This window comes from Alternaria postmessia (assembly GCF_024291825.1).
Source record: "Alternaria postmessia strain BMP 2775 chromosome Unknown scaffold_50, whole genome shotgun sequence".
Lineage (NCBI taxonomy): Eukaryota > Fungi > Ascomycota > Dothideomycetes > Pleosporales > Pleosporaceae > Alternaria > Alternaria postmessia.
The window spans coordinates 20,282-41,460 of NW_026260123.1; the positions used below are offsets into that span (position 1 = coordinate 20,282).

The 21,179-nt window shown below is 50.5% G+C and overlaps 7 protein-coding genes across 7 annotated transcripts; 3 read left to right on the forward strand and 4 right to left on the reverse strand.

Annotated features, from left to right (window-relative positions):
• Positions 1-180: 180 nt before the first annotated feature.
• On the forward strand, positions 181-1,517 carry J4E82_007392 (uncharacterized protein; the record flags this gene model as incomplete). The annotated part of the gene is made up of 2 exons (XM_051733638.1): positions 181-343; positions 394-1,517. The coding sequence occupies 2 exons, from the start codon at positions 181-183 to the stop codon at positions 1,515-1,517; spliced, it is 1,287 nt and encodes a 428-aa protein (XP_051586554.1).
• An 844-nt stretch (positions 1,518-2,361) lies between these two features.
• Positions 2,362-3,585, reverse strand: J4E82_007393 (uncharacterized protein; the record flags this gene model as incomplete). The annotated part of the gene is made up of 1 exon (XM_051733639.1): positions 2,362-3,585. The coding sequence occupies one exon, from the start codon at positions 3,583-3,585 to the stop codon at positions 2,362-2,364; it is 1,224 nt and encodes a 407-aa protein (XP_051586555.1).
• A 3,230-nt stretch (positions 3,586-6,815) lies between these two features.
• Positions 6,816-9,038, reverse strand: J4E82_007394 (uncharacterized protein; the record flags this gene model as incomplete). Its single annotated transcript, XM_051733640.1, has 1 exon — positions 6,816-9,038. One exon carries the CDS (start codon positions 9,036-9,038, stop codon positions 6,816-6,818), a length of 2,223 nt encoding a protein of 740 aa, XP_051586556.1.
• A 1,810-nt stretch (positions 9,039-10,848) lies between these two features.
• J4E82_007395 (uncharacterized protein) lies at positions 10,849-12,642 on the forward strand (the record flags this gene model as incomplete). The annotated part of the gene is made up of 2 exons (XM_051733641.1): positions 10,849-10,870; positions 10,931-12,642. The coding sequence occupies 2 exons, from the start codon at positions 10,849-10,851 to the stop codon at positions 12,640-12,642; spliced, it is 1,734 nt and encodes a 577-aa protein (XP_051586557.1).
• Positions 12,643-13,455: 813 nt separating this feature from the next.
• J4E82_007396 (uncharacterized protein) lies at positions 13,456-14,312 on the forward strand (the record flags this gene model as incomplete). Its single annotated transcript, XM_051733642.1, has 3 exons — positions 13,456-13,618; positions 13,702-13,997; positions 14,094-14,312. The coding sequence occupies 3 exons, from the start codon at positions 13,456-13,458 to the stop codon at positions 14,310-14,312; spliced, it is 678 nt and encodes a 225-aa protein (XP_051586558.1).
• A 385-nt stretch (positions 14,313-14,697) lies between these two features.
• On the reverse strand, positions 14,698-15,030 carry J4E82_007397 (uncharacterized protein; the record flags this gene model as incomplete). The annotated part of the gene is made up of 2 exons (XM_051733643.1): positions 14,698-14,861; positions 14,934-15,030. The coding sequence occupies 2 exons, from the start codon at positions 15,028-15,030 to the stop codon at positions 14,698-14,700; spliced, it is 261 nt and encodes an 86-aa protein (XP_051586559.1).
• Positions 15,031-16,922: 1,892 nt separating this feature from the next.
• J4E82_007398 (uncharacterized protein) lies at positions 16,923-18,275 on the reverse strand (the record flags this gene model as incomplete). Its single annotated transcript, XM_051733644.1, has 1 exon — positions 16,923-18,275. One exon carries the CDS (start codon positions 18,273-18,275, stop codon positions 16,923-16,925), a length of 1,353 nt encoding a protein of 450 aa, XP_051586560.1.
• Positions 18,276-21,179: the final 2,904 nt, after the last annotated feature.

Below are 21,179 nucleotides of genomic sequence, written 5' to 3' on the forward strand. Positions count from 1 at the left end.
ACGATCTCATATCAAGCGGGAGTCATTGGTGCAGCCTTCCCGGCGACGCAGTTTATGACCGCCATGCTGTGGGGTCGATTCTCAGACTCTGAATACGGCGGCCGGAAAAGAACCATTTATCTTGGACTGCTTGGGACAATGCTAAGCATTATTGGCTTTGGCTTCTCTCGTAACTTCACCATGGCAGTGACTTTCAGATGCCTCGGAGGCATATTGAATGGCAATGTTGGAGTCATGAGAACCATGATCAGTGAGATCATCAAGGAAAGAAAGTACCAGAGTAGAGCTTTTCTGATCTTGCCCATGATCTTCAACGTCGGTGTTTTGGTTGGACCCATTCTAGGTGAGTCGCGCGTAGCGAAGATCATATGCATTCGTATTAACAAGAAGTAGGTGGCGTGCTTGCAGATCCCTTTGCTAGTTACCCAGCTCTTTTCGGACCCGATTCAACATTTGGTGGCAAGGATGGGGTACAGTGGATGAAGCGATATCCTTATGCACTCCCCAACCTTACAAGTGCGGTCTTTCTGTGCTTGTCATCCTTGGCTGTTCTCTTCTTCCTTGAAGAGACGGGCGAGTTATGCAAACATAAACCGGACCCATGTCTGCGCGTTGGCCGATGGATACGGCGATTTGTTTTTCGTCAGAAGGTCACAACTGAGGCTGGGTACAGCGCCGTCCCAGAAGATGACTTTGAACTTCAGCCCACACCAACGTCGGCACATGCAGAGGGTTTCGACAATTTTGACAAGCCGAGCAACATAGTTCGGCAACAGTTACCGTTCCGTCGCATATGGACACGAAACCTCGTCATGACGTTGTTCGCTCACGGCGTTCTTGCCATGCATGTAGGCACCTTCAATGGCCTTTGGACCATTCATCTTTCTACACCTCGCTTCGATCCCGCTAATCCATATCCTCCAGGCCTAGTGCCTCATGGTCTGTACTTTACTGGAGGTCTGGCCATGCCTCCGGCGCGCATCGGCATCGCACTTGCTATCATTGGCGTCATCGGTATATCGTTGCAGCTTTTGGTGTACCCAAAAGTGGCGCATCGTCTAGGAACAACAAAGTGTTATCGCGTTTTCCTTGCTTTCTTTCCATTGATGTATACGATTGCTCCCTTCCTCAGCTTGGTACCCAGCTGGACATCACCACCCGATGGCGTAAGTGGACCTTGGATTTGGATAGCCATTACATGCGCCTTGTTCATACAAGTACTCGCTCGCACGTTCGCGTTGCCCTGCACAGCCATTCTCATCAACAACGTCAGCCCCCATCCGTCCGTCCTAGGAACCGTTCATGGCATAGGCCAGTCGGTATCCAGCCTTACGCGGACAATTGGACCAATACTCTTCTCTTGGGTATTCGGTAAAGGACTCGACATGGGCATGATAGGCCTAGCCTGGTGGTGTATGGCTGCTGTTGCTGTCGCCGGGTGGGTACTCGCGCAAGGTGTTCGAGAAGGAGATGGGCATGAGATACTGCTTGAAGGAGAGAAGAAAGAACCCAACTGATAACGGTGTTCAGTATGCATGTGAAAGGTACTACACACGGACTGAGAAGCAATGTATCCCACGACGTATCAGGAGCATGAAGTACAAATGCGTCGAAAGACTGAAAATTTGTCTAGAAGCTACCAGTTTACCAACAATATCCGCAACGTATGACTTGCGCTATAATCAATCCTATACAAGACGTACGAATGTCGAAGTCACAGCCCTTGCTCCTTTCAATACTCTTTTCCCATAGCTTCCTATCAAGCAAAGACCGCTTGTCCGACGTTTCCAGAGGAGATATTGCGCTATGATATCTTCTTAGCACCATGGAGTGGTCTTGCATGAGCGCTGACAGCCACGTCGTATCCCTCTTGCGTCCATATCAAAGGTGATTCAAAATCCACTAACATCGTCTTCATCTCTAGATGCACTACTCAACCTTCTTTGGGGGTCGAGTATCATCTCGTATTTACCCGGTCCACAGGTTTGCTTCCCTTTCCTCAAGCAACCTCAGGATCAATGTTTTCCGCACCGCCAAGAACCACAAACACTTTCTCAAGCTGAATCCGTGTGTTTGAGACTATGCTGTTCGCGTCCGGGCCCGCATATGTCTCCAATTTCGCCATTCGATATCGTCTTTGAACCATCCAGCCTCATGGCTATCTGTGATCCACTTCAGCGAGCGTAAGAGGAAGATGACCTGTGATCCCTGAATGTCTTCCTGTTTTGAGAGGCTGGCCTTTAGTGTCTTCATTTCCCCACTGAGCAGCTGCTTGCAGTGGGGGTTAGAGAAGGCCGAGATTTGTGCTACTGGAGACTGGATGTTCGAGGATGCAAACGCACCCATTCCTAGCTCTACTTCTTACTTGGATGCTTCTCCTGGCTTTGCTAAAGTAACTAAAGCTTGGCCCCTCGGTCTGCTCTTCTGTCTTGATGTCTCCGTGGGCGCATTGGCATCAGCCATCGGAGGCGGTGATACAGCCGGCTTACCATTCTCTATCGGAGGAAGGGGAACAGCTGCCTTGATGCTCTCTGTAGGAATGGATGAGACAGCTGGCTCGGTGTCCACCATCGAAGAAGGAGTTACTAAGGATTTCGTGTCCTCCACTGGGGGAATAGACATAACCGGCTTGATGATGTCCGCTGGTGCTAAAGGCTGCGCTTTTGCAGACGTTTTCTCAACTTCCTCGCGCTGTGAGGCAAGAGTTGATGATAGTACAACATCTGGTGCAGGGTTCGGTGGGGAAATAGACGGCGACTTGGGGCTGACTTCATCCTTCGACATCTCCGCTGGCTTTGGTAGTGTGACAGTGTCGGATGTCAAACGCCTTGATGGAAGATAACCTAGGTTTGTAAATTGTGGTGGTTGGAGTATAACCGTGTTCGCGTGCTTGGGCGGCTGAGAAAGTGCTGGCACTGGTACGGAGGTGGTAGTAGTGCTGGGTATAATGGCGACGTGGTCTGAAGATGTCTCTGGTGCGTCATTCATCTCTATATCTGACGTCCACGGTTTGCTAAAACCTTCAGTCATGCTACCCGAGGAGTCGCTGACAGCCCCCACGCAAGACTGGCTGCTCGCGGGATATGTCCGCGTGGCGGCACTGAAGGTTGATACGGCACCTCCGGATCCAGTCGAGCTACCAAAGCTGTTGGTGATGGCCGTCGGCGCGCCAAAAGCAAGGGAAAGGGAGCCGAAAACACCGCAGCTCATATAATAGGCGAAGCGCGAATCCATTGTGTCGTATTCGCAGTCCACCTCCTCATACTGTGCGCATGGTGTTGAAATGAACGAACTCCACGTTTCCGCATCCCTGATATGAGACATCTCGAGCATATATGCATGCAATAATGTTTTCCAGCTCGACTTGCGTTTCGTGAAACGTAAGCCCAGTGGCTTCTGTGTCAAGCGCGAGCGAGGAAGAGGAGCGATATCCATACGGCGAGGTGTCTTCATCTGCAAATACTTCGCTTTTACTGCCGAATGTGGCTCGCCGCGAGGGTAGATCGGTCGGCGGGTGATGTGCGCCTTGCTGATGGGCGTATGCTTGACGACGCGCTTTTTGGAGCTGCGCTTGCAGTCTGTCATGACTGGCGAGCAAGGCATGTCAATGTCGTCGATCGTGACTGATCTGTTCATGTTCCTGTTCGTCTGTAAGAAGATATGATGGGGTGGATCGATCAATATTTGTAACTGATGTGGTGCTGGGCGCATCTTAGAGTTGAGGAGCTGTCCTGCAAGAATGTCACGTTGGTTATTGTGGCGCTGGATGCAAAGACAAGTGTGCGACAGCGGATACGATCCCAAGCTTGGTTCAACTGCGTGATAAGCGGTGGAGGATCGCTCCGCGAGTGCGAGTGACTGCAAGTGAAAGGAGAGCGAAAGCTCAGGGCTGAACGGACCAACATCGCGGGTACACTTTCGGTCGCAACTTTGGCAGCAAATTTGTTGCAAAACTGTCCGCTTCGAATTTGGCTGCTCGATGCATATAGACTAACAGCTACTCGGAAGGCTATGTAGGCGTACACATATATCAAGGTCCGACGTATCTTGTGATGAGAATAAGCCAGGCAATTCCTCATATGCGGGCAATGGCCCATTGACGACGAATCACTCACTACATTCGCATCACCATCGCTACCACCCTTGAAAGTCTTATATAGATATAGGGGGTATATACAGATGGAAGGAAGAACCACCATCCCGGTCTCGTATCCATTCTTCAGACGATTCTCAACTCTTCCCGTGTCCACTCTATTCCTGCTTCGGGACACTCCATCTGTTTTGACTGTGAGCATTGGAATCGGCCTTCAACATTCAAAGGTTGGCCGGACGTATCGTCACATACCTCACAAAGCCCAACACGCCTGAATTCATGTTGTTCGGTTTCCTCCAACAGCAAGAACCAAGCTAAGGACCAAGAGTGTGCGGAGAAATGTCGAGACACGCCAAGATACAAGGCCTTCACTTCCCTAGCTGTATAATCTTGGTCATCGTCTAGATATACATCAGCACCAGGCAAACCAGAGAATTCATACTCTTGGTCATCGACTTCCCATAGGTGGCCACGAGATGTGTAGGCGACAACATCTATCCTGTTTGATTGGCGTCAACGAATATACAGGTTCGAGGGATTTAGTGACCCACCAGGGATGGAAGAGAGTGTAGTCGTCCGCCTGAGCCGTGTAGTCCAGCATGCTCATATGTTGTCCAGATTTATGCGTGACGGAAGCAATGAAATATGCATTTTGAGTCTCCCTGATCACATCAGGACGGCCGGAAAAGCGTATTCGACACCGGCCGTGCTTGTGATTCCAACTTTTTGTGGATGCCCAACTCCAAGACGGAAAATTGGGCTTTAATAAAACTCCAGCGTGTGTAGATGAAATATCCATATCCCTTGTTTCTACCTTCCATCCAAGATCGATGCCAAAGCGCAACGAAACCTTATCATCATCGCTAATCTCAGGCGACTGCCACAATACTGAAGTCTCGGGATTGTCAGTTACTTCAGATTCTTGCAGCCAGAGCGGGATTCCGTAAAAATGGGGATTTCGACGCGTCATATAAAGTCCAGGCATAGACTCGTGAGCTCGGCCACGACCATTTGACGTGCGGTCAGATAATTGACGGAATACTCCGTCGAACGCGTTAATATTATCTGTTTCGTACCGTAGTGTCCGAGGATAATATTCCTCCAAGCGGAAATAGAGATCATCAATAGTGAAACTTTCTTTCTGTGTGGGGAAAAATGGCCTGTTCCTCGTGATCAACTTCGTCAGATCTGCCGATTCAAAAGTCGTATCCAGCTGCTCCATAGTCTGATGTGCTCGACATTGAAAATAGACCTGATAATCAGTGAATATGATGCGGCGACGGGAGAACAGCATCTCCTGATAGGTCCAGCCCCGCGTGTTCCATACCGAAGTCTCCATATCTATGAATGGGTCATTCATTGCCACAAAAGCATGACTTCCAATATTGACAAAGGGCGTTGCTTTTCGAGGTCGACTCACTCCTGGTAGCCCATATTCTGAGCCGCTACCTGCAGCAGCAATGATCGTGACAAAAGCTTCCCGATAGATTGAATCCATATTACGAATGGCGTCGTGCTTCTCTTCCCGGTTCTCTTGGTCGATGCAGTACCTATCAACCCACAAGTAACGCATACCGAGTTTCAGAGTCACAAACATGGCGTCCGACACTGTCTGCGGGATGTTCGCCAGCATCTGGGAGTTTGAAGCTGCGTTCTCGGTAGATTCATCCCCCCAAACATAACTCAAACATACGTATTGACAGTTGGGAGCTGCGCGAAGTACTCTCGTTTTGCAATCAATGAGTCTTGTTGGTGTGAACTCTCGGCAGGTAGAGCTGCCACACATTGCGTGCTCAGATTGACACAACTTTATGTTTTTGTTGATCATACCGTAGTCGAAAGAGCTAGGATCGATTGCTCGACTGAACGGTAGATAACCGTGTTTGCTGGACTCGAGATTGCAGAAGCGCGCCTGAACTGGAAGCAAGTATCTCAATGGCGCATTTTCACCGCGGTAGGGCCTCAATGAGAACGTCGTTGCTTTGTGATCGGTAAGAAAAGGATGCGATACAGAGCGTGTGTTTAGTGAACAACCCTTGGGTATGTTTTCAGTTTCATGATCGGCAAACGATGCCCGCAACAGCCGTGTAAGCTGTTTGCACCAGGGACAACCTCTTTTTTGACGGCGTATGGACAGGACGCCGGGCAGTGTTCCTGGGCGCACGATTTCCTCCGAGAGATCTCTCCCATGGCAAGAGTCACAAACAGAAGCATTGTGAGGCATTTCGTGGTGGCGATTAACGTGCGTTCTTGAAACTTGATAATGAATAGACACGAACTGTATAGAGAAGATTTCAGAAGAGTATAGGTTTTCGAACGTTTCGGCGGGGGTAGTTTGACGATGAAATCACGGTAACGGGGCTGTGTCGGTAAGGAGATAAGCCACGTGTGTCAGCCTTGCAGAGTGCCGTAGCCAATCATCTACCCCTACACGCCGTTCAGCTCAACGTGGCTGAGTCGCTGATGTTTGCGGCAACTGCCTCATATATTTACATCTTGTTTTCTTCGCAGATATAGAATTCATTACATAATTTGTGCTTCACCCATTGCTACATATCGACGCATCGCCCCTAGATACCGTAACGAGCAACTACAGCATGGCAATGTAGGTCAGTAATCTAGAAGGAGAGTTGACATGGCACCTAGATCTCAGTGCATCAAAACAATTCGTGTGTATGGAGATATCCTAGCATCCAGCCATCCGCAGCCTTATCCAACGTGTCTACTTGCCACCTCCAAACTTCTTCCTCGGATCATACCGCTCGAGTTCACCTCTGGCAGTCCGGCTCGGTCTCGTCTTAGTGGCCTTCTTCTCTCCAACCGTCTTTTCTGGCTTCGATCGCTCCGCATCAAGTCTACCTAGACCTTCGTCACGAGCAGGAGGCCGCTCGCGCGTACGACTATCAGCCTCTTCGGCTCCACGCGCTGCAAATACAAGCTCTCTCCGCTTTGCCTCAGCCTGTCGTGCCGCTGCATATGGATCGATCGGCCCAGGCGGCTCTACGTCCTGCTTCGCTGTCTGTCGGCGTGCTTTCTTACTCTTGTCATGTGAGTCGTCACTTCGGTGGCGTCGGTCTCTGTCTTTCTCTTGCTGACGTTGTCGATCGGCTTCTTGCGCTCGTTTTCTCTCTTCGATCTCCAGTTTTCGTTGGTTCTTGGCTGCACGCGCGCGCTGGATTTCTGATTCCTCCTGTTTCTGGGTTTCCGCAGGGTCTTTCCCTTCGATGCGCTGCGCGCGCTGCACTCGGCGGTTACCTTCCTGCTTGCGCGCTGATAACATCCTAGTCACGCCCTCGTGTTGTCCGTTACTCTCCTTGCCGTCTTCTAGTCGACTCTGCTTACCCGAAGACCCACAATGTGTTCGTGAGTCATCTTCTCTTTCGTGTGCCGCGTTATGGTGTTGCCCCTCTTCCTCGTATGGGTCCTCAGATTGACGTTCAACGCTGCTTCTGGATTCACAACGAACGACGCGGTCGCCGCCAGGAGAGCGACTGCGATGCCTGAACTCACGTTGCGCTGATGGATTAGCATTACTCTGCTCGCCTCTGGCGCCTGCTTCATCCTCATCAGCCCTGTGTGGAGTCTCTTCTCCACCAATCTCCCTGTAGTCGATATAAGAACCTTTTGCGTCGCTTCTCTCAGCGAATCGGCCTTGATGTCGAGCCAAGCAGTCTCCAGGGGAACTCGTTGAGAGGCCTAAACAACTCGTAAGTTTGGGCGAAGTTTTTGTGCGCTTAGGTGAGCTTGTGGACATCTTCATCTCCCACTCGTCCTCTAACATTCTCTTCTTGCTCATATCAGAGTTTGCAACAAATGTCGTTGTAGAACTTGAATGATTTGACGCTGTTGCGTCATACACGATGTATTTATCTGCGAACCTCTCGCCGCCTATCACCATCATGGTCTCTTCCCTCTTTCCAACCTCGCCCAATCTATCCCGCTCCTCTCTTGCGGCTTTTTGGTCGCTCACCCTCGAACCACTAGGCTTTTCCCGTTCAACTTCTCCAGCATCGATTCTCACGGTATCTTGTATCGGGATGCGCTCGATATAGCCGTACCATTCGATTGGTGGCGGATCAGACTTGTCGCTCGGTACGTGAGGCTCGAGAGCACGAATGCGCTGAGGAGTGCTCATCTCGGTGACGGAATCATGGACTGGCGGTGGCAGTGGCGTAGGCAGCGGGGTGAAAGTCATGCCAGCGCTGGAGGCGTAGTCTTTGGCTTCCTTGCTGGTGTTGATTTCTTCACCGTAGATATTGGGCAGCGAGTAGCCATCAACATCCGTACCGATTGCGTTACCTTTAGTGTCGAACTGAACGTTGATCGTTAACTGCTCCGAATGTACGATGTACTCGTCTCTCGTTTCAGACCATACTCTGAACCCTGCAGCTCGAGCAGCATCACGCTGTTTGTTGACCAAAAGTGACGCCTTCACCTTTGCCCGCAACAAAGCCTTGTTACATTGTGCAACTTCACTGGTCTGGAAGGAAGAGTCTGCATAGTTTGGGGATCGTTCTGGGACAGTCGTGATGGCGAATGGCTTACTGGAAACGATATCGTGAGGGTTAGATGACGGCCCCGGCACATAGCGACCGATTGCGGCGCTGCCGATCTTGCTGACAAGCTCTTGGTTTGTGGGCTGACGGTCATAGATCTTCTGGAATTCTTCCGCATTGCTAGGTGGTAGTGTATGTACAGCGGCGCTGCGATACCAGACGAAATTGGAAGACGCAACCACAGCCTTCGATTGGGATGCCGGGTGGTTTTGCAATCGAGTAGAATCTTGCTCGAACGACTCTGGGGCTGTCCCGGAAGGTTCGTTTTTTGGCGGAGATGTTTCGTTCGAGACAAGTCCTTGAGCGGTACTATTAGTTGCAAGAGATACTTCCCCAAGGGTAGCGTCTTGGTGTGGCGGAGCGTCAGTCACGGGTGCGCATCCTGGCATGACTAAGAACGACGGCTTTTTGCACACGTGAGGTCTCTTGGTGATCTTAGACAAGTGAGGACGCAGTTTGTTTGGGTATCGTGGATGGAAGGCGTGACGAGTGACCGGGGTACAACAAGAACTAGCGCAGAGCTAGAACGAAAACTCGGTAAGCCCAACGCGACGTCGGCTCTACAGCTTGCCCAAAGTGAATGTGACTTTTGTGAATACCCATTGTTTTCACAAAGTGCGTTAATCCATATTCGGGTTGCAGAGCAAGATGTTGAAAGGTTCTTTGTCCTCACGCTGTGCTGCCCACGTTACAAGTCGTATCGGTGTAAATGCTGGATAATGCAACTGCGTGGGAAGATGATGATTATGAGAAACCACGTGATACGTCTCTGCGTAGCTCATTCACAGAGCATGTTGCATAAAGTAACGTAGAGAAGATATGGAAAGTAACGATATTGAAACTTTGATATGGATTTGCATGAGTTAAAAGAGAGATACGAAAGCTTTCACAAAGCATACTCACATGGGTTCATCCAAAGCGACGAGGACAGGTCCCTCTTGGACTTTCGCCTCTCACAGCTCTAAGCGAACTAAGTTCTGCATCACTCACATTCATCTTCCAGTACCAACCTCTCAGTCTGGAGATCTCCGCATTGGTAAGCGGTGTCCCAGCTTGCGTCACACCGATAGATTGCTGTTGCCCCTAGAAGCTTGGAGAGCGAACATCTTGGTTGCTGACGTACTGCTACTCCTCTTTCTTCTGCTTCTTCTTGCCCTTTCTACGGAGACGCCTTCTGGAAGGTCTTTCCGCGTTTGCGTTTTTAGGAGCAGGAGATGCAAACTGTGGCCGTGCGGTGGCTGCTCCTGCTGCGTAATCACCATCCATAATGAGGGGTATACAATGCAGGTGGTTGGGGTGAGGACATGATCGACCGTCCTGGCTTCCAAGTGCTGATGCCATTCCAGAGGGAACTAAGAGTGGTAGCGATTGGATGCGTGTCAATCCAAAGCAATGGCTACCTAGCGGTACAACGAGGTCTTCCGATGAGAGGACCAGTACAACAACATGATCGTAATTGTTTGCTCAACTAACCTGTAGATGCATGCATCTTGGCCGATGAGTGGGACAACGACTGGTCCTGAAGTCGTTCTTCCAGTTTCTCGGAGCGGGTAGTCTCGATGCAGCATGCCTTGCGAGAAGCCTGCATCTCGCTTGGTGAAAAGACGCGTAAGCTAAAGTATCGTAGTTGACATAGAATCGAAAATGCCAAGTCCAAAAGCCGTTGACAAGCCTCGATTGCGAACAGCCTAGCGAAAGACTTTAGTTATAGCGCTGAGCTTGGAGGAGTGGATGGGCTGCGGTCGTCCTTCGGTCGGCTGTGCCGCGGGCCGTGGTGAAACGCCGTACAGTGGTGCATTGCGCAAGCATCATCAACATGCCACAGCCTGCTCAGCAGCAGCCTGGTATGAAGGGAAGCACGATGTTCAATCCCCCAATGGCAGATGGGATGATGAAGGCGATGATATACGAGCGAGCGAGTGGGAAGAACGAGGGGTGGAGCAGCAGAAGAACGGTTCCCACGAGGCTGACTTTCCTAAGAATAGCCGATTAGCGGGGCAGATCGGCGTCATTGGGCAGCGGCTCCCGGCGCAGTTGCAGGGATGCCCGTACAGCCTCATGGAAGACGCGTATCCGGTCAAGCATAACCACCTCCACGCCGCCGCCATACATCTACTGACCTGCCAACACATCGCTCTTCCAGATACCTGACCATAACTCCAGTCACACGAACAGGTCAGAAGGTTGTAACATGACGCAATGTTAGACGAGAATCTCCCCAGTACGTGTAGCCAACTAATGCGGCCAATCGTCATGCTATGGCTTTACTAACCATCCCTAGCTTTCTTTCTCAAGGCCTCGACCGACAAGCTCAAGCACCACGAATCATTCTACTTCACCCAGAACGGCTCTGAGCCCGAAGCCCAGTACGCTCTCCACCACGTTGACCCAACCTCCAACGATGCGAAGAACACATACGCCGTAGCCTTGTTCGACTCACGCAACCCCGACGTTCTATATGGCGAAGTGCTTGCGAAGCCCGGATGGTCACATCCAACACTCTCGCAAGAGGAGATTCGCAAGAATGGCGGCGTACCGCCTCCACCGCAGCCTATCTACCCCACAGAATTCGCGATCCAGATGTACAACCCCGACTCGCGCGTTGTTGTTAAGCACTCGACGGCGAAATGGAGCAGCACCGTGAGCTGGGAGTTCAGCATACCTCAAGTCACCTTCAGGACGCCTAGCAATTCCGCCCTCGACCGCACCATGACGGATCCGGGCGCCGATGTGAACACACCCAGAGTCAACTTCGCGTGGCGGAAGGAGGGAAGGCTGGGCAAGGATATGACCTGCTACATGACAGGCAAATCGACCGACCCTACCGGCAAGAAGGTTAAGAAGAGCAAAGAGCCCGACATTGCTGTCGCTCTTTTCTCTGGCCTGAAGGAGTTGACCATCATGGAGTCGAATCTCTACCGTGTTGAGATTGAAGATTACAAGGGCTTGGAGGTGGCGTTGCTCATTGGAGCCGCTGTGATACGCGATCTGTTCTTCAGCGACCTCAACGAACAATTTCACATCAACGCCAACATCCGGAAGAACAGCGCGCCACTGCGAGCGAGGAAGGGGTCGTCGCCACTAGAAGGCCCGAACATCACAGCGCCGGTCATGACACCCCAGCCTCCACCCCCACCAGCATACACCCCTTCGTCGTCGCAGTACCCACCCGAGAAGGTCCCGCTCCAGCCTGCAGGAGGTGCTGGCGTGAACGCACAGCCACCTCCGCCCTCGTATACTAGCAACAACAATACCGCCAAGCGTTCCTCGTTACCTCCGTTAGCTACGAACCAAGGCCGCCCGAACCAGCCTCCTCCCCAACAACAGCGACCTTTCCAACCGCAACGACCTGTCCAACAACAGCGGCCCGCTCAGCCACAGCGTCCAACACAACAACGTCAAGAAGGTCCTAGGCTAGATCCCCGAGCACAATGGGAGATCGACGCCGAGACCGCGCGGTTGAAGGCGCAAGTCGAGGCCGAGGCACGCGAGCAGAAGCGTCAAGCTGAAGCTGCTCGTAAAGCTCGGCGCAGGCAGGAAGAGGAAGAAGAAAGGAAGACAATACAATTCCTTGAGCAGGAACGCAAGCAGAAGGAACGCGAAGAGAAGGAGCGACGGAGGAAGCAGGCTGAGATTGACAAGGAGACCGAACGCCTGAAGAAGCAGTTCGGAGACCAGTCCAACCTACTCCGCCCATCGCCACAGCCTCAGCGACACTCCGCACCACTTGTACAAGGTGGATGGCAGAACCAGCGGCCCAGCCCGGTGCCTCGTCCCGCCCCTGTCCCTACCCAGCCTCCACGCATGCAGCAAACACCAGGTATATACCTGCAGACGCCCGTCCAACATCGCCCTGCGGCAAGTCAAAGCAGTTTCTTCAGCAATGGTCTACCAAAGCCTGTGGCAAAGGCAAAGAAGAGCTTTTGGGGTCTGAGAACACAGAGCGAGAGTAATGCTGAGAAGCTGAAGAAGAAGAAAAGTAGCATGTTTTGAGCAAAAGCTAGCATTAGTCTCTTGGAGTTTGGGTCATGGCATTGGATATGGAGTTTCCGACCTTGTGAGTCTTTGTGATACCAGACATTGCAATTTAGATATGTTCATTCACATTCCCCTTCTTTTGTCGGATGTGTTCTTGTTGATCTGCGGCGCCCAGATGCGATCTTACCCCACCTGGGCTAGCGGCAAACTACAATCTTCTGAGGTATGCTCAACACCAACTTGGTTCTTCAACCATCCACTTCATCGCAATCAAATTTGATCAAAACTCGAGTGATGGCTTTCTTTCAAGCTTCATAATGTGGACTCATCCCACCTTCTCAACTGGATGCTGACGGCCAGCACGCGAACCAGCCTCTCTTCGCTAATCCGAAAACTTGCTCACTTGAGCACATTATTCTGGGGTCGGCATGCAGGGTCGCAGCTATAGCTCGCGCCACAACTACCACTGAACCCACAAGCACACCGATTCTAGACTCCTGAACATTGAGGACAAGCCTTCATTGGTTCACCATATGCGTTTCTTCGCTTTCCCAATGCCGTGGTTGCGGATAGACGAGTGGAAAAGACCATGGTGTTTGCTTGGCAGCGGAATGTTGGCGACTTTCTTCCGCTAAGACGACGGCAATGCGGCTAAACAGAGAGTGGAGAGAGGAAGGTTCGTTGGAAGAGCGTGTATAAAGGGTACGGCAGCTGCATGTCAGTTGTTGCACGGTTGTTGAGTAAACACACCCTTCCTCTCCTCTCACATCTCCCCCACGCCTCCAATTCTTCATATCTCCTTCCACATCCTGATACCAACCTCCAATCATGTTGGCCAAATCTTTCCTCGCAGTCGCTGCGCTCGCCGCAGGCGCAAACGCTCACTTCCGCCTCCTCGCACCCACCTGGCGCGGCAGCTCCTTCGAGGAACCAGCCAGCCAATGGATATATCCCTGTGCCAACGTCAATGAGACGACTGACATGGCAAACCGTAAGACTCCACCTCTTTGTCACCCAGCATCCCATCAGCCGACCCAATCAAGCCACTAAACTTCACCAACTAATCAACTATAGGCACTCTCTGGCCCCCCAGTGGCGGTTCGACCATAATAAACGGCAGCCACCCATCCGCCCTTACGGCCGTTAACCTAGCTCTCGGTTCTAATGCCACGAACTTCAACATCACGCTCCTGGAAATGTTCAATCAAACCGGTGCAGGTGTGTTCTGCATGAAAGAGACTGGACGGGCAAACCTAGAGGAAGGATTCAAGGCGGCGGGCTACTCGGGCTTGGATGACGAGAGGATTAATGGGTTGATGGCTACCGTACAGGTCATTCAGCTAGGCCACAGCGGAAGTGCGCTTTACAATGTGAGTTTTGAGTGTTTGGCGGCGAAGGATGTAGAAGAGATATGGAAGTGGTCGGCGTGAGGTTGAATAGAAGTGGGCGAGGCTAACGATTTGTAGTGCGCAGACATCATGTTCAACTCCACAGCTGAATTGCTCTCGGACGATCAATGCCAGAACGGAACAGGGGTTTCAGGTGTCGCTATCGAGAACGCTGCGACTGAGACGACCAACGGATCGTCAGAAGCGTCGGCTACACCAACTGGTGCGGCAAGCAGGCTCAGTCCGGTTGTGGGAAGCGGGTTGTTGGCTGCTGTCCTGGCCTGGGGGTTGTTGTAAAATCTCGCACGAGTTTCCCGAGCTGTGGGGTAGTTGCAAAAGAAGAACGATTGCACTAGGAAGATTATACCTACTAACGCTTTGACGGAGAATACGACTTGTTCCTTTACACTAACACTTGCTGTCCAATCTCAGCCACCGCCTATCCAGATCTTCTGCCCGAGCATCTCGTTTGTTCCTTACCATTTGCGAAGCGAGCCGGTGCCTCGAGGCGAGCCGGTGGCTTGAAGCGAGCAGAACATGACTTCGGCAAAAAAGGACTGTGTGGCTGCTCGTCGGTTCTCATGGGATTTAGCAGAGTCGTATTTTGCATGATCGCTAATCTGAACCGCCTTTTCGGGTATCCCGTATCAGATTTCTTCCGCCTATGAAAGTCCCAACTTCGTCAGCGTTCTTCCTCCCCGCTCTCCCTGTCGTATTCGTCATTATTCTCCTCGTTATCTTCTTCCCCTCCTTCCTCATCTGGCAGTTCATATTCCTGGTCTATTTCATCTTTTGCTGGTGTTTCAGGTTGTTCATCTTCCGAACTCGATTCGCCTTCCGTCATTCCTGCCAGGTGGTATTAGCAGATGTTCAATATGTACTCGAGCGATGAAGTATAGAACAACGAGAAACACATACCGGGATCGCCTTCACGCGTCGACCGATCGCATTGTGTGCATCTGTCTGCGTTTTCTTCGTTGAGCCAGCGACATACTTCGCATGGCCACTGAGGCATCGTCGATAGGCTGCGGAGGGCTCCGATCGGAAAGAGGGCCTACCGGATAGATGAATAAACCGGCGGTGCCGCTCCTGAAGTCAAGGTATACTAACGGCAAATATCATGAATGCCGAGACTGATGTACTGGGATGCCACATTATAGTCTTCCCAGGGTACGGTCTTTTCGCGCTGACCTATCCTGCGATGATTCTGGTGTTAGACTCGCATTGTGTTAGCAATATTCATTGTGAAGTCCTGGCTAGTTTGATGTGAAACTCTATCATTGTCTCATTCATACAAAGCACCGTTCGATGGTACGCATGCATCAACGAGCGCAGATATTGCCTGGACTAAAAAGAATTTCCACAAAGCGAGAACCATAGAGATTTACGCCACAGAAGAATCTACCAAACAGATGTCTACCAATCGATAGTCAAGCGGTGGCTGCACGAAAATTGGTTGGTTATTCCTCAACCGCGACATCTGGATCAGCATGGACGCAAGTGAGTCATTTCTGAACAGTCGCACACATTGGTAATTCCAAACTAGTCTAGAGAAACCAAATGTAAGTCACCTGCTCCTAGTGAATGTCATGATTTCTCGCATCGCAGTCATCTGCTCACTCTGCACATCTCCTTTTAAATCAAAAGGCTGTTCCGTTCCGGTACCCCTATCGACTATAGTTCCAGTCCGCAACTTTTTCTCAACGTTCATGTTATGCGCGGAAGCAAACTTCTCAAAATACGTGATAAAGCCGCCAAGTTTCGTGCTGCGCTATCAAAGAGTACACCTCTACCAATCTCAGCACCGAGTGCTCCTGCAACCATGCTTTTAGACCACCGTCCAAACCAAGACGAAGCAAACAATGAAATTGACGACTGGCTATCTTCCGGTCTGCAGTCTTACGTTGAAGAAGGCCAGCGCATGCGTGACGCAGCAGATGGCATTTTTCCCGCAAGAACCTCATTCGTACAGCGTGGCGATACGTACGCGATGCATAGATACGGCGAGCGTTCTCGTTCTCTACCACCTCAGCTTCGGATAAGAACTCCTTCCGAACCACACCGTGACAACAATGTAGATACTCCGCCTCGCACGCATGAGCGTCTGCGCAACTCCCAAGTAGACCGTCCTGTCATCATTAATGGCGAAGGTCATAATATTCACATCAACTGCGGTCCTGGGCAGCAAAATGTTCACTATAGTGAATCACGCGACGATCGGCACAATTACGACGACGAAGGGTATCATGATGATGGATACAGCGACGACAGTTACGACAATGACTACGAGTACGGCGACGATGAAGAGGATGACCAAGACTACGACGCAGGTTATCAACAGTCAGGGCGTAGCCGCGATGCTCGTGATAACGGTCGCTATCATGATGGGTACGGCAGCCACACTCGCGGTCGCCACATGCCTTACTGCGAATGTCGAGACTGTCAGCCTGACTTGACTCCTGATGATGGAAGTAGCTCTAGCGGATCCAGTGATCATTGGTAGTCGTTGGGTAAGCTATGCGTCTTGCAGGATGTCGTTAAGATGAGTGGTAAGCTGCAACTTCCACTACTTGGGTGCGGATAACTTGTATCATCTTGAGAAATATCTTACAGCTCGATCGTTTCACATGCGAATACTTTTGTTGAAGACAACATTCGCCAGGAAGGGTTGGCACCGTATGCATCATTGAAAGAGACATTGAACAGTTTGGTCATAGTTAGTTAATCTGGACATAGACGTTCAAGTTGGTGATGATGGAATCAAACAAATCTGCTTACCCCTAGATGCCATTATGATCACAACTACTGATAATACTATATTCTGATACATGAGAATTACCTGGTTCTCCGCACCCTTTCCAATATTGCTTTTGTCGGAGGAAGCTCCTTACCGGAACAAGCAAACCCCTAGTCCCAAAAACGATCAACAATCTCTTTCGGCAGCGCCCCGATCCGCTTCTTCGTCTGGTATATTTTCATGTCGTCACCGCTCATTGCCACCAAGATTGCCGACCGATGTTCGGTTTTCTCCTCGACTGTCTTTCGCAACAATTGCAACAGCGTCACAAGCTTCTGAAGCACCTCCTGATTATCTGCTTCCCAACTCTCGAAACCCTTGTAATTGTCTTTATGGTCACCTTTCTGAGTGACACTCTTTATTCGAATGTCCCTTCGCTTGTAGGTCCCATCAAAAGCTGCGTTGTGCTTTCCACCCAGGCAGCAAGTGGGTGTTCGACCCAGCCACATTTGATCGAGGGGCCGAGAGCTAGCATTGCTTTTTAGCTCCAAGATCTGGTGCTGTGGAACAACTTTGCCTTGAGGAATGACTATCGTACCCTGCGATTCATCGCATTGAATGTTCTCGGCGTTGTAGTCGCCTGGATCAAAGCTGGGGTGGACAGTCGGCAGCACATCAGGGTCCCGTGGCGTTACAATAGTCGGATCGTATGCGTCGACCTCATGACGTACGACTAAAGTTAGAGAGCCAAATTTGTACTTTAGCATTCGGTGATGAGTCGTCGCGCCATCGATCTCGGATCCGGTAAGTGCAGCCTCAAAGTTCCGACCGTATGAGTTAGGCGTAGATCTAACCTTCGCGTTGCGCACTTGTCTACCGATGAAGAGGGTATTCTTTTCGAAGTCAAGATGGAGATGAAACTCTTGGAAGGATGTACCCTTCAGGAACTTGATCAGGTTAAGTATTGTGGTGCGGTTAATCACAATATCTACGTCGTTCAAGCGGGTATCAGGGCTCATCAGAGCCATGGCTTGGAAAGCAGGTTCGTACTGGTATATTGGAGCACGTTCCGCGTGCTCGTCCATGAAATGATAGCCAGTATCAGGCGCGACACGAAGTGGGAAATCTTCTGCCCTTGGTCTTTTGAACACTGGGGGAGATCCAGGTACGGAAATTGTGGTCTTCTCTTTGTCCATGAAGCTGTAGCTGCTGACAAGAGAGTAACCATCCGCTGAGGAAACAGTGTCTGGACTTGCATGGATATCGGCAAATGTACCCTCCCAGACAATCATGTCCTCATTCACATTGGTGTACATGTAAGAGTACCACTCCTTACCCTTCTGCTTGGCAAGCGTCTTGAGATTTGGACCGCCGTATTCGCGCTTGCCTGTGTTCTTGTCGATGTAATGTTTCCCGTGGATCAGAGATGTCGAGAACACAGGGTCGGAGGCAGAACGAGGGCGACCGAGATAAAGTGGTTGAGGAGGAAGTTCCAGATCTGTGAAAAAGGTGTTCTGTTCCATTGTTGTGTAAGAAGTGGTTGAACCGGTTGAAAGAGACAGTAGGTCTTGGTAACTGAGGGTTGTGGATGTTACATGATGTTGTGGTATATATATAGATAGGGGGGAAGGATTTCGGTCTTCAGGCATTCATTATACTGAGCGACCATCGCACCTGGGGGAAGGCGCATGGTGAATACTCAGGGCTACCTGTGTGGCTGCGCCCTGAGCTCTGTTCCGTAGTCGGTGCACATACACAGTGCTGGAATTGCGAGAGATTGGTATATATAGAATGAGGCAACCATGAGTTTGTCATAGCCTTTGTGGTTTTGTTCATAACAATACTTGTGCTCTAGGCCGATAGCAAGCACCCCATTAGTCCTATAGGACCTTTGTAAATACCCGTAGGTCGTCAAACCATCGCACCTAGCCTGGAATAGTGAGAGTATAGGCCAGTGTTGGATTCCTATGCTGTTCTCGTACGCTTCTTGAAGAAACTGGTTATTGGCAATCGCACGTGTTTGATTTTCTTGGTCTGTCTGCAGGGCTGCTTAGCCATCAATCTTCTTGGTTCTCGAGGTTGTCGGTGCTTCGTAGGCGCCGAGGTTACTCTAACTCTACTGTTCCGAGCATGGATCGATGGACCAAAAGCCTTGGGGCTGTCATCGAGGTACGCTCTTCTTCTTTGGCCGTATCTGTCTTTATCTCTGCTAGCATGAAGCTTCTTGGCTGGCGGCTCGGGTCGTTTCCTTTCCAGTGACGCGGACCTTTGTTTCGAAGCCAGATCAGTGAACGATCTGCTCTTGCTTTCCCACGGGTGTATATCCTCTTTGTTTCTTTCCTCACTGATTGGATACAAAGGTTTTTCAGAAGGTGCACGGTTTGGATTCTGGCGTCTCCAAATCTCCAGCGCGTTGATAGGTCCTTCTCTAATGAACCACGCATCTTCACCCTCAAGGAGTTTTGTCTCAACGCTTTCCAAGTCATCAACATACCCAAGATCTAGATCCGTATGGGGAATCTTCTCACGCCAAGCGCGACCTATGGCTCGTCGGTAATCACGTTTGGCGTCTTCAAGCTTCGCCTTCTCGCATTGCAACATGTCCATGAAGGCTGGTTTCACAACGCTGTCTCTGAACTCTCCAGGAATGCCATCCTCCCAGGGTGCCCAGCTTGAGTAATGATGACACATGTCTTCAAATCGATCGCGCGCCTTGCGTAAAGCGTTCGCGTATTGGTGCACACTATCTCGAATGCGACCGAGACTTGTAGCGGGCGTCTCACTTACAAGTCGGCGGGTGATGCCACGTCCCTCACCTCTAGGAAGTATTTTATCGTCGATGGAGTCAGGCTGTGTCAGTCCTGCTTGTAGCCAGGCGGAAAGCAATAGTGCACCAACATCCTCCCACGCGTCTCTGCACGCTTGCTCAGCAGAGTTACAGTCTGCCCAAAGCCAGTTTTCATTGTCGATAATGTGATCGAATTCCTTACGCGCAAGGAACGCTCGAGTCACAAGATCTTGTCGTCTGTTGCGTTGCGCGGGACTCGGTGGGTTTAATGAGTCCTGCATAGCTCGGTCGTGATTCGCTAATTTTTCATCAAAAATTTCAATGTCCTTCAGTATCCTCGACTTTTTATCCTGGGTTCTTATGTCGTTATCGTCAATTTTCGTCCAAAGACTCTTGTATCGACGTTCCGCAGCAATCGCCTTACTGATACGTGTCCCTAGATTTTTTGATATGGTAATAGCCGGAACAAGATCTTTGCCGTCATGAGCGTGAACCAGAAGAGGCAAAAATGAAGAGAAGAATTTAGTTGTATCTTCTTTATCCTTCGTCCACCATTCATGGGCTACAAAAGGTCTTCTAGTGTCGTCTACTTCGGCGCTGGGCCTGCACTCGATAAAGGCACTCTGTGGTCCAGGGGTTCTTGAGCTTGAGCTTGAGCTTGAGCTTGAGCTTGAACTTGAACTTTCCAACGAGGACGCTGTGCCCTGCTCCAAATTTGTCCGGATTGGTCTGTTATGCGTGGACACATTTCCTAAGTCTGTCGATTCTTCCAACCTGTTCGTCGAAGCTGGCTTGCTATGAAGCATGTTCGGCTTGGGCATGATGCGTTCGTTTGGTTGTTCGTTCGCGTTGTCCTGTAATGTTACCATCGCACGCTTACCATCACAATAACCGTGATCGTCTGTGTAATGTACGTTGCTGTCATGTGTAGCATAATATTTGCGAACTTGCTTCCGAATCTTAGTGGAACCTGCAGATTCGGCTTGTGTGTGAGTATCCACACGATAGGAATGCAGTACCATCTTTTGAAGGACAAACGACCCGACAGTTGTGTTGAGTTTCGGAACACCAAACAGAGCCCCAGACAAAGAAGTCGGTATGTACGGCTGACAACAAAGGTGTACCGCGCCATTCACTGCCGTTGTCCTCTTTGTTGTCTGAGTCAATAATAAGGAGAGCATATACTATCAGATTTGTTGCAAAACGTGTTTCAACGAAGTGTTTACTCAAGTAGCAGTCATTACAACCAAGAACTAGTGGCCACAGTGTTGTTAAGACCTCGACATCTGATACCCGCATTATCGGCGCATGCTGACCTATCACAGGGGTTTATAACTCGGGCGTTGGGCCCTTTAGAAAGGTAATGAAGGTCTTCGTCTCGTGTCAGTGTCCCTATGGGTTTCATCCGAGCTTAAGACAATTTGTGATTGATCTTGGAGCGTTGCAAGTACTGCACCTTTGCATCACCATCGTTAACATACGCCCGCGAAGCCTGATCGATATATCATATTATCGTCATCGTGAAAGATCATGTACTAAATGGTCTCAATCGTGCCTATGCAAATGACCAGTGTAGAAGCCGCGTAGTGGCAGGAGTGAATGATGTCCTTCGATCGGCTTATGCATGAAGTAACATGAG